Here is a 13,463-nt window from a genome sequence, read left to right as displayed (position 1 = left end):
GTGATTATTCCTCGATGGTACATCGGATTTTTGATTTCGACCTATGTTGTCACTCAGCACGACATACTCTATCAGCGTGCTAAGTTTGGTTGAGATCGGCCAAACGTCTAGGAGGAAGCGTTTTTCGGTGATTATTCCTCGATGGTACATCAGATTTTTGATTTCGACCTATGTTGTCACTCAGCACGACATACTCTATCACCGTGCTAAGTTTGGTTCAGATCGGCCAAACGGTCTAGGAGGAGTTCGCGGACAACCAAATGGCTAACCCAAGTATAAGAGCTTCGCTTCGCTCAGCTCAATTATAGACGTATTATTTTGGTCTCCTTCGGGGGGAGGCTCTCCGAGTTTCGGGGGGCAGTACCCCCAAAAAAAACATGTCTGGAAGAAACACTCTTCACAACTTATTCTGTAATTGCACAAAAATCGACAGTTCCTGAAATGTCTTTTCTTCTTTCTAATAGTAAGGAATATTTGATTTGATTTTTTTAAATATCCCTTCAGCAGTGAGACTATATGAGACGTGAACCTACCGATTAACGTAGAATACAAACCACATGAGATCCCGCCAGGAATCGAACCCGAGTCTCCCACGTCAAAGTTGCGGCATTGTTTTGCAGTGTAATATACGAGTTCAGGGGTGTACATATACAATTTTGTATATACAATTAAATTTAGTGAATTCAACATAATTCTAGGTTTTAGGATTATTTGGGATAACTGGAGTGTGGAGTGATTCTAAGAATTGTTGAAATGAAATGAAATGAAATCTTTAAGTTTAACGTCCCATGGTTATGCCGGTTAGGCTAAAGGAGACGGTGATAATAAGAAATGAGTGAAATGGTGGAATGAATAAAGTGGGAGGAAACGGGAGAACCCTGAGAAAACCCACGAGCACGGCGTTTGTCCATCACAAAGTCCACACGGCGCGAGCTGGGATCGAACCAGGGACCCAAGCACCGGAGGTGAATTACTGAGCCACCGCGCCCCCTTAAATATTGTTGAGTTTTGATATATTCCAAGAAAGTGAAAACTGCACCTAATGGCAATAAACATGTTTTGGGAAGCTGCAAAAGTATTTCTTTAAATGTCGCAGCATATGCTTGTAGTATTTACTGTCTTTCTAAGAGTAATAACATATAATAGCATGCGTGGAACTAAAAAATATAAATTGTTCATTAATTCCCAGTTTCAACATAACTTTTACAAAACAAGCCTCATTTTTCATTACTATTCGATTAATATTATTCTTTCTGTTTATTTGTTTTGCAAATTTATTATTAAATAGGCCCCTAATCTGATCATACAAATTTCCAGACAGATTTATAAGATATTCATGAGCAAGGAATCAAACCTCTTCTTACACCTTCGTTGTTTAAGAGTACAAAGCGCTAGTATCTACTTTGAGTTGCTCTTGTAAATTTACTTAATAAAATATGAAACACGATATATGGTATTTTAACTGAAAAAGACAGTATCCTAATAGTTATACAACATTTCGTCAAGAAAAATGTTAGAAGCAACCAGGAAAACGAACATTGATTTACAAATATTGAGATCATGTCTTGGCCCCCTACTTTCAACGTCCAACCGCCGGCACTGCATCATAGCCCAAATACTGAACATATTTACCTCTTCTGGGACGCTTGTCTATTAGCAGACAATTATTCGGACATAGACATCAAACATTACGCATCATGAGATCGAACCTTTGGAGTTATAATTAGAAATTTAAGGAGACTTTACAGGTATTCAACATTCATGAAATTACAGAACTTATAATCACAACTGCTAAAGCTACATGACCAAGCGGGGGATCAAACTCCGGTCTCCCGCACCACTTAGCCACGAGGGAGGGAGTTAGGCTGTATTTTGTGTAATTTAATATATCCATATTTAAAAACGTTCTGCGTTTAGAAGGAAAAGAATGTAACTAACAGGTGAACAGAATAATTTTTTTTCAAAGTGTAAAAAAAAATAAAACTGTTGGGTGTCACACTATTCTTTGTTCGTGGAATTTTCCAATGACCCGTTTAAGGTTCAGAGGTACTTGTTTGTGTCGCTTCACATCTCAGGTAGAAATATCTCAATAGTAGCTAGCAGGGATTTGCAGAGGTTTATGCCCTTGTCGGAAATATTTTTAGCGATCTGATTCACATCGCTGCAATTCATTCTTCAATAGTGAGACTGAGACTACCAAATGTGTCACTTTGAGGATAATTCAATTCCTAGAATTTGCCAAGAAAAAAGAATTCTGTGAATACAAGTGCTTCTGTGAATAAAAGTGCGTCCAAGCGTAAAATCATGTGATGCTTGTTTGAATACAGAAATTTCAACAATTAGATATTCATTTGATAAGAAAACTCGTTCTTATTTTGTTGGATGGAAACAGATACGTTGATAATAAACCACAAAGCAATGAAGGAAAAGAAGGGTTATATTTAACTATGTGAAGCTGTCATACATAACAGAGTAAACCTTCGAAGAGGTCTCGCGTTGAATTCTGACTATGATTTTTTTTCCTAGTCCTACCAGTTTACCATTGTTTTAGGTACATCCGTCTTTTCAATTTCCATCTCATCCCGTTCTATTCTGAGAAGTGCAGTCATAGTAGCGGGACCTTTTTCCTTATCTATTTTTTAAAATCCTATTTCTCTACCCATTTGTTATTTTCGTGTTTATGAAATGGACTTTTCAATTTAAATCGATTTAAGGACTGGAAGAAGAGTTTCTTTATATGCATTTGAAAGGCAATGTAATGTGAACGATCAGTAACAAAACTTTGTAATATCTTTCACTTGTTTAGATGTTAAAGCTTATCTCTGTGCTCAATCAGAACGCGTAAGACTCCTATATTTACGCTGAGTACTGTCACTTTGTTTACTATATACACATATATATATATATATATATATATATATATACTAGCAGCGTTCACCCCGCTTCGCTGCGGTCACCCCGGAACGCAATAAACTTTGTTACTTAGATAATTTTTACTTTTTCGCTTTCAAGTGATATGATAAAAACCATAGAAGATTGCACTAATGTTAACATTATATCGCCTGTCATTTATGTTAACCCGCCCCGCTTCGCTGCGGTCACCCCAACCCGCCCCGCTTCGCTGCGGTCATCCCGGAACGCAATAAACTTTGTTACTTAGATAATTTTTACTTTTTCGCTTTCAAGTGATTTATAGCGCCTGTCAGTTATGTTAACCCGCCGAGTCACAGGGTCATGCGGGTTGCATATAAATACGTTTATTTTTATACCTATGATGAACTAATAACAAAGGATTTGTACGTATGGACACCTGAATGGTCAATTATCTCAAGACACTGGTAATTGAAAATTAAAGTGATATGATAAAAACCATCTAGGGTCCACATCCTAACAACCCCCCAAAAATGAAAGAAATCGCTTCAGCCGTATTAGCGTGATGAGCGGACAAAGGATTTTTTGTACGTATTGACACCTGATTGGTCAATTATCTCAAGACACTGGTAATTGAAAATTAAAGTGATATGATAAAAACCATCTAGGGTCCAAATCCTAACAACCCCCCAAAAATGAAAGAAATCGGTTCAGCCGTATTAGCGTGATGAGCGGACAAAGGATTTTGTGCGTTCTCTTTTATATATATAGATATATATATATATATATATATATAAAGCTCTGCTCATAAGTAGAGACACGATTTTTTTGGTGACACGAAAACGGGAAATATATCAGTTTTGTATGAAAATGTTGTGTACCTAAAATATATGTTTTTTTTTTTTTTTCACTATTTGCTACGCCATACTATAACGCTTGCGATTAAACGCGAAATTCTGTCGAATTAGCGAAATTTGCAACAAGTCTCGATATTCTACGAAATTCACGCAAAAGTGACAATTTTTCGACGCTTTTACGATTTATTCATTAGCCATTACCATTATTTCTCCCTAATGCGCGTACTTGACCGTGAGTAAACGCTACTAGTTCGTCATTTGTCTACCGCAATGAAATAAGGAACTGCCGGATATCTGGTGCCAGCTCTCCCTCAGTTTGTTTTCTTGGCTGCAACCAGTGTGGTTCCAGATTTGCCTCGTATACTTCTGAACGGCAAAGTAATCGGTACAATGCCTAAAATCACAACATGTTTCGATAGAGCACAAGGATTTAAAGATCATGGTTACTACGTTTCTGATGCACGTCAAAAAATAGTTATGTGTATATTTTGTAATGTTAGACTAGACAGTTTGTAATAAAGAACAAATTTAACACCAGAAAACATTGAAACAATGCTCACGTGCTATTTGTATAACTGAACTGTGAACACTAAAGTTATTATTTTCTATTAATGTTCTCTCTGTGTATGTACGTGTGTGTGTTTTTCTTTAAATTGTATTTTTATTCAATTAGGATGGTTAGGTTATTTATTTAAAAACTCAAATACTGTTTAATATAATCATGCATGAGCTCATGTAATGATGATTGGTAAGTGGAAATTACGGTGAAATAAAAGATAACTAATTGAAATTGCCAAGGAAAATAGTGTTCTTACATTGAATTTTTATTCACCAATTTTATCCCGCTTTACGCATATTTTTATAACGAAATTACGAACTCTTATTTACCACAAAATCGTGTCTCTACTCATAAGAGATGAGCGTCCTTGTTCAAAACGTAAAGGTGAGGTTGAGATAGAAATATCCTAGAGAAAAAAGAAGCAGCCATCTAAAACAAACTATACTAAAATCATAAAAGCACTTCATATTTAACAGTTACGTATACACTTTTGATGGCAACGAAAGTAAAGAAAAATTTAGAAACGAGTTTCCTTAAAAATTGCCGTGACTAAAAAGTTAAGAAATTAAAACAAATCACACTAAAAAGTTAAAAATTAAAACCAAAATCGCACTAGAAAGTTAAGAAATTAAAACAAATCGCACTAAGAAGTTAAAAATTAAAACCAAAATCGCACTAAAAAGTTAAATTAAAACAAATCGCACTAAAAAGTTAAATTAAAACAAATCGCACTAAAAAGTTAAAAATTAAAACCAAAATCGCACTAAAAAGTTAAGAAATTAAAACAAATCGCACTAAAATGTTAGAAAATTAGAACAAATCGTACGAAAAGGTGCGAATGTTTTGATGAAAACTACTTTTTATTCACGCATAAAAAGGATTCTTTTAAAAGTAATTTTCCTCAAAACAATATTATTTTTACCTTTTCCTACGATTTATTTTTTTTCTTTTTTACTTTTTAGTGCAACCTGTTTTTATTTTTTAAAGAAGGCAGGTTTTATTATTATTTTTACTTTATTTTCTACAGTCGTAATTAAGTTCATTTTCTATTTACATTTCATTGTATTTCTCATCGATTCATGTCAGTACGATGCAACTAAAAATTACTCTTAGGTTTAAAAAAATGAAAGCAAAAGGAGTATTTTATTGTTATCCGAATCTTGTCGGCGTGCAGAATTTCCATCACTTTCTGTGCATCTGGAAATGAGTTAAATGAGAGCTCCTCCTCCGAGAGCTAAATGAAGACTGCAGGATTTAAGGACACGGTTGAACGATTGCAAGTCACAGGTAAGTAAGTATATAACAAGAATTTTAGGAATTATCCCAAAATATGGATCTAAAGATTGCGATCTTGGCCAAAAATTAATTTTTGGGTCAGGGGCCACAAAATTTTTGAACGGCCCTTAAATCGAGTTTTCGTACTTTTTTACGGAATAAGCACATCATACTGACTTAAGTGATGTTTTGAGCTTGGCTACACTATATCTACTTCTTGAGATATAAGGTATAAAACTACATTAATGATTGAATGAAATATACTGGACTTTTTGGATCAGGAGTCACAAAATTATTGAATGACCTCTAAATCGAGTTTTCGTATTTTTTACGGAATAAGCACTTCATACAGAGTTAAGTGGTAGTTTTGGTTTGGCTACACTATATGTAGTTCTCCAGATATACAAGAAAAAATTTGCCTGAAATATATTGGATCCTTTGATCCAAAAAGAGAAAGAAAATCCAACGAGCGCAACTTTGTTCTGTTTCAGCGATTACGAAAATTCTCGTCTTTTCATGAAATGAATATCCGCAATCTTATCCGCCAGTCTCAAATGAACTAAAAAATGCATCCTCACAAAGTTATATTGATGCTGATATCCGGGAATGCAACAGCGTATATCCGCATCAGCGCAGATCTCTATTAATCACTACAGAAACAAAAGCCCGCATATAAATATTAGTTCGTACCAAACCCATCAGGATTGTTGCTACCCAATACAAATTATCTGTTTAAATTATAACAACAACAATAACAACAACAACAACAAAAAAATGACTAGGACAATTTAAAAGAATGTCTTATAAGATAAAGGAATGCCTGATTAATAAACTACATTCTATCGGGTGTTTCACAGAAGCTAAAGGAAATAACCAGTTTGGGAACGGAAAAGGAAGGTTTGGTAACGGTTACGGTGCAGTTATATTCGCCAATAAGAACCTTATTTTTTCTATTTGTTTCATTCTAGGTGTTCGCGAAGTTCGAATCATGTTGTTCAGTTTCAAGAAACACATCCAAATCCTCGTGTTTGTTAGCAGCCGAAGTTATCCATGAATTTAATCCGATTGCACACAGATAGACCGACTGTTATGCGTTACGTAGCTCATCCACAAATCTAATGGGATACGACCATCTGAATAATCTGGTGTTGCACGTGCAATGATCGAACTGTATCAATCCCTTCTTTTAGATCAGAATCTGACTGCACAGAAATACTTGACAATACGCTCGAACGGCGTACTTCTATCCAGAAGTTAATTTCCCAACCTGGTTTCCAAAGGTCCAAGTCACATACACCATATCTCAAAATCGGTCATAAAAGTCACTGAAACAAGCTACTAGTCATATAGGTCATTGGTCATAGACACCAATGGTCACTGCTGCCAAATCTATCAGAGAAATCGGTCTTGTGTGATGATCGGAGAAAGCCACATTCACGTTTCGTCATAGCCGCCACATCACGTAGAAAGTTCAAGATTGATCATATAAACCCCTGATCGCTGGCGCCATGGGACGCGAAGTCATACATCTGCAGTATTGCCAAAGTATAAATTTATTATTTGTTCGCAGAAATAATATTCTATTACATTAAAAAGGAGTCAGACTATAGTATTAGTGACTTTCTACTTATACTCCCACCGTGTCGGTATAGATATAGAATGCGGGTGCAATCTAACGATTATAAAAATCATATTTCAATGCCATATAAACTTGTTGCCGAAGAACGACACCAACTGACGATGATAATATATACTAATCCTCCCACAAGACTAAAAAGCTACTAAATATGAAAAGCAGCCTGATAATAACTTATTGCGCATATGTGGCTCCCGTGTCCGTTGGCGACTGTGACCGGTAGCGTAAGCGACAAGTCGCTTGTGTAACTGACTTTTCTTATAAATGTATCTGCAGACAGTTGGTGTGTATGTCCAGTGTTTTCTATCACTGCTTTTGTGGCGTGATGTGTACAGCATGCAGCCTGTGGTCTACTACCATTTTCCAGGACGACACATCGTCGTATTAGGGCGTCTCTAATGGGTAGATTTAAAACGTCCTTGGCATCAGATTGGCTAAACGATGAGCGACTGAATACCTCTCCCTTCCCTTTGAGAACTCTCGACTTGACACCCTTGAGTTTTATCTCTGAGGCTACTGGAATGGTACGATCTTCAATGAGAAAATCTAAAGCTGGTTTATGTTAAAAGACTATTGTGCTATGTTGTGCCCAAATCACTCCAGACAACTTTCGTTGTCACATCAGAGAACGAAGAAACTTTTTACAACATTAAATTATAATCGAAGGTACGACATTAAACACTTTATAAACTGGAAGCCTTTTCCTATGGTTCTCTACTTATACGATGCTCTTTGTATATTGCTCATTTTAGCCTTGGATTTAATCTATAACTTACAAAGTAGAAAGCTAAAATCTAAATCTAAAAAGAAAAAGTATCAATTAATAGCTTGTGTTACACTTTCGGTAATATATTATTGCCTTTAAGATATATATAGGGTGTTTAAAAAAAATTGAAATGAAATCTTTGTTTTACGTCCTACGGTTATGCCGGTTAGGCTAAAGGAGACGGTGAAGATGAGAAATGAATGAAGTGGGAGGAAACGAGAGAACACCGAGAAAACCCACGAGCACGGTGTTTGTCCACCATAAAGTCTACACGGTGCGAGCTGGGATCGAACCAAGGACCCCAAGCACCGGAGGTGAACGCTCTACCACTGAGCCACGGCGCCGCTTCCCCCTCTAGGGTGCTTCAAAACAACATCGACAACATTTGAGAGGTGATTCCTTACACCCATATAAGACTAACGGAATAGACCAATCTGGGTGCACCAATGTTTCCTTTCAGAGTTAAAGGCTACCGAAAACATGAAAATAAATTAACTTTAAAGGTCCACAGCTCCAAAACTATGGGACCTACCGTAGTCGGGTCAAGACTTCACTTAAGTAGTATGTGCCCTATCCAAATACCCAAGTTTCACAATCCTGAGGTGCTTCCGCAACAATTTTTATAGAGGTAGTTGGTGAGTACTTCAAATTATATGCCCGTACCCGAACTCCCTGTATAAAAATTGTTGCATGACTACCTGAGGATTCTGAAACATGTATTTTTGGATAAGGCACATATTAGTTCCTAAGTGAAGTCTTGACCGACTACGATAGATCCCATAGTGTTGGAGTTATGGACCTTTAAAGTTCTTTTTATGTGTGTGTGTTTCAGCAGCCAATAACTCCGAACGGAAGCATCTATGCACCCAGGTTGGCCTATATTTTTATCTTATCTTGATGTCAGGACACCTCCCAAACGTTGTCGGTGTTGTTTTCAAACACTCCGTGTATATATATAACTAACTAACTAACTCTATGGCCTATGGAACCCGGAGGTTCAGTGCCGCGTTCACAAAAGCTCTCCACTGACTTCTATCCTTAGCTAATTGGATATATCCGTATATATATATATATAAATGTATGTGTGTGTGTGTGCAAATTTATCAATAATTAATGTACTCTGTGTTGGTAACCCTAGTTATACGTTAACAATGTGTGTCTGATGAAGGCAATGACTTATTACCGAAACAGTAACATAAGTTACCAACAGATGTACTTAATTTGGTCAGATTTTTTTTCTTTTTACTGAAGGTTATGGGACACCCTGTATTCTATTTCGATAATTACGCAAAAAGAGAATGTTCGTTTCTAGTTCAAAATATATAACGTATATACAATGTGAACTATTGTATAGTTCAACCAGTAGAAGTAAACAATGAATCTTATCTCTTACATTCATGGCAAAAAGTGGCAACTTACCATTTTTAGTAAAATTACGTTATTAATATAAAGAAACGCAACAAAATAGTTATGTTTACCTTCTCCGTTTCATCTCCTGTTAACCCTTTAATTTTCAGCATTTCAGCAATTTTGAGGAAACCTGACAGATCATCTTGGCGAACATTGACCTCACCATGGTACATAAAATGTAATATAGCCACCATTTCTTGATGTGTTACATCTTTCAGTATCACGATTGGATGCTTACACGGGTTGGCCTGCAATAAAAGAAATTAGTATTTAACCCTTACATACAACAGAAAAATCCTACGATACAGAAGGCAGATAACATATGGAGTACTGTGGAAGTGCTGGGAGACACGGGAAGTACTGGGGATAAACATTTGCAATTGAGAACTGACCAAAAGAACAGCTTACAGGTTTATACGCCTTTTTCTCGGTAAAACACTTCATATAATTGATAATGTTTCACTCTAAATTGACATGAAGTTTCGTTGACGCTCGATCATGTTGCATACATACTCAACTTGTTACAGTTAGGCTGTTTACCAAAATATTGGTATGAAGTTTCGTTAAAGATTGATCGTATCGGATACATACTCTAGTTGCTATAGTTAGGCGTGTTTACCGAAATTTATCTTACATTGATGCACTGTACTCCACCAATGACTTCCGCGTTCAGGTTGATGACTGTCGGTCAAAAATTTTGAGTTCCTGTCTACTACTTGTTCTTGTTGGTATTGTCCACAATGAACCACCCAGTCCTTGCTTAACCCTAGAAAGACCAAGGGGGGATCAATTTCGCTCGCGAGTTTTTTTTTATTTAGTTTATATGGATTAATATGTATTCAGGATTCTCTGTTTTTTGTTATTGTTCCTTTTGATGACAGGTTCATTTTCGCTTTTTTTTTCAACTGGAATATACTGCATTATTATTATTATTATTATTATTATTATTATTATTATTATTATTATTATTATTATTATTATTATTTGTAAAAAAAATAATAATAATTCATGTTGTGCGGGCTGATTTGACCCCTTCTTGGTCATAGGTGCTACCTATCTTTATCCCCAAAATTCCTTTCATATGTTATTTTATATCTAAAACTTGTACTACTTTTTAAAAATGTTACTTTTCTCCTTTATATAAACGCTTATGCTTTCATAGAACTCGTCGAGTGTTAGTTATAATACTGGTTTTCTGCATTGTATTATAAGAAATTTGGAATATTATATATGCTATTTTACGCACTGTGTTTAGCCCCTTTTTTTAAAATAAAAAGCACAATTCTTTGAATAGTTTCTTTTTTGAAATTTAGTTCAACACGTTAACTCAAACTGAACAAATATACTCTCAAAGCTACTTAAAACAAGTGCGGGCAAATTTGAGACCCCCCCCCCTGGTCCTTCACGTAGCAGATGTGAGCACGGACTTTCTAAGGTTAATACAAGCCAAGTAGAACCATGGACATTATTTCATGCGTTTCACTGTTGCAGGTGATTGAACATAGAATGTTTAGTGGAGAAAAACAAACTTTTCTGGTACATTATTTGTTTAAGTTTAATCGAGATGTGCCGTCTTCGGAGCCGCCAGAAAAATTCGTGCAGTATATGGCAACGTCAATGAGAGGACTGTCCAAAGGTGGACTGCTCATTTCAGAACTGGGACAGTTCAATGTGACAGATCTCCCACCCTCTGGACGGATTTTGTTGATGAGGACAGTTTGCGTGGACTACTCCACATACGTCTAAATTAAACGACATGGGAATTTGCCATACAGATTGACTGAAACTATACAACCGTTGGCAAACACATAACGCCGAGGAGAAAATGGAAAAAATAAAATGAAATGAAATCTTGAGTTTTACGTCCAACGGTTATGCCGGTTAGGCTAAAGGAGACGGTGATGATGAGTGATGAATGAAATGGTGGAATGAAGAAAGTGGGAGGGAACGGGAGAAGCCCGAGAAAACCCACGCACACGACGTTTGTCCACCACAAAGTCCACTTGGCGGGGGCTGGGATCGAACCCGGGACCCCAAGCACCAGAGGTGAACGCTCTAGCACTGAGCCACCGCGGCCCCAAAGGAGAAAATGGAAAAACTTATTGCTTCCTTACATGCCAAGTGACAACAATCAAAAATAACACGTAGCCATCTGTGCCTCATTGTTCGTTCGTCATCGCACTGGTCGTCGACATCAATCCTTTTGTCCAGAATTGTCAAAACGGGTGGGAAAAAATGAGGCCTCAACGGAACATTACATATATGAAATAACGGCTCAGTGTAAACAGAAATGGAATATTTCATGTGATGAGTATCTGTGCAAGACATTGTTCTTCACCTGGTAGGACGAAGAAGGAGTCATTTACTTAGAGCTGTTCCCTAAGAACGTGACGATAAATGCCGGTGTGTATTGTGAATAAATGAATCAATTTCCAGTGCCTAATGCCGATAAATGACCACCAAGACGTGCATAAATTTTTGTGTTATGTAACACTATAAACAAGATACGTTATGTTACTCCAAAACATTTTCATATATTCTAAGTTTGATGTTTATTATTTTTACGATTTGATAAGAACAGTTTTCATTTACAGTTATGCAAAGCGTTTATTTTATTTATTTATTTTTGTTCTTTATTGATTTTCCTACAGGTATAAATATATATATATAAGGTGTCTCAAAATCCCCTGACATAGGGTAACTCTGGTATTACCAGTTACAATAAAACATGAGAGGGAAAACTGTTTCCAAATATAATGTTTTCAATCTAAAGTGAAGGATTTTTTTTTTTTTTAAATCGGACGAGCCGTTTGATATGTATACTCTTCATGCGTTTAATGTTAAATGAAAATGTAACGTTGCCATTTACCTGGGGCTGGGGAAGGGAAGGACGAAACGGGAGGTGGACAAATTTTGTAAGAGTATGGTGAATGGGGGCTGGCCATCGATATGTTAGCATAACAGACAGTAACTTCATTCACTTATATTGATCCAGGTAAATGGCAACATCTCATTTTCATTTAATATTGGGCGTATAAAGAGTGTACAGTCCAAACGGTTCGCCCTATTTATGTATTTATTTTTCCACTTTACATTGAAAACGTAATATTTGGAGACGGTTTCCCCTCTTACATTTTGTAGTAGCTCTGATGATAACAGTTACCCTATATCAGGGGACTTTTGAGACGCTCTGTAAGTATATATATATATATATATATATATATATATATATATATATATATATATATAGTGTTTCAAAACAACACCCACAACGTTTGGAAGGTGATTGCTGACACCAAGATAAGACAAAAAGTATAGACCAACCAGGATGCACAAATACTTCCTTTCAGAGTTGTAAGCTGCCGAAAACTCGAAAAAATGAACTTAAGGATCCATAGCTCCAAAACTACGGGACCTGTCTACTCAAGACTTCACTTAGGAACTAATATATGCGCTTTCCAAAAATACATGTTTCAGAATCTTAAGGTACTCACGCAACAATTTTTATAGAGGGAGTTTGGCTACTGGCATATAATTTGAAGTACTCACCAACTACCTCTATAAAAATTGTTACGAAAGTACCGCAGAATTCTGAAACTTGGATATTTGAATAGGGCACGTACTAGTTCCTAAGTGAAGTCTTAACCCGAGTACGGTAGGTCCCATAGCTTTTGAGCTATGGATCTTCAAAGTATCTTTTTCCATGTTTTCGGCAGCCTATAACTCTGAAAGAAAGCATTTGTGTGCATCCAGGTTGGTCTATACTTTTTGTCTTATCTTGGTGTCAGGAATCACCTCCTAAACGTTGTCGGTGTTGTTTTGAAACACCTTGTATATATATATATATGTGGTACGCGATTGATAAATCTCATCTGATATTACCTAAACTTGGCACAGCTATTGACCTCGACTAGCTTAATACACATATGAAATATTATGGTTCCCGACCTACTGGCCACCAAAGCCTAAGTTCGGACTTTGTCACATTTTCTCACGAACAAAGAAGTCACTAAAATACATCGACAAGACTTATCCGCTCTTGATCAAACTTAGCATAGTTGTAGACCTTCGCCTGCTTAATACATCTGT

General features: G+C 36.4%; 1 protein-coding gene across 20 annotated transcripts in view; it reads right to left on the bottom strand.

Annotated features, from left to right (window-relative positions):
* Positions 1-13,463, bottom strand: part of LOC145674313 (uncharacterized) — a 192,517-nt gene that overhangs the window by 164,592 nt on the left and 14,462 nt on the right. For all 20 annotated transcript variants that reach the window (XR_014128893.1, XM_081744198.1, XM_081744190.1 and 17 more), the window contains exon 3: positions 9,443-9,622. Coding sequence is in view for 19 of the 20 variants with exons in the window: in XM_081744198.1 (XP_081600324.1) it covers positions 9,443-9,622 (180 nt within the window). In the remaining variant the exon portion in view is untranslated. The remainder of the gene's footprint in view (positions 1-9,442; positions 9,623-13,463) is intronic.

Source organism: Thermobia domestica, chromosome 17, assembly GCF_964235325.1.
Source record: "Thermobia domestica chromosome 17, izTheDome1.hap1.1, whole genome shotgun sequence".
Taxonomy (NCBI): domain Eukaryota; kingdom Metazoa; phylum Arthropoda; class Insecta; order Zygentoma; family Lepismatidae; genus Thermobia; species Thermobia domestica.
This window is presented reverse-complemented; position numbering and strand designations above follow the sequence as displayed.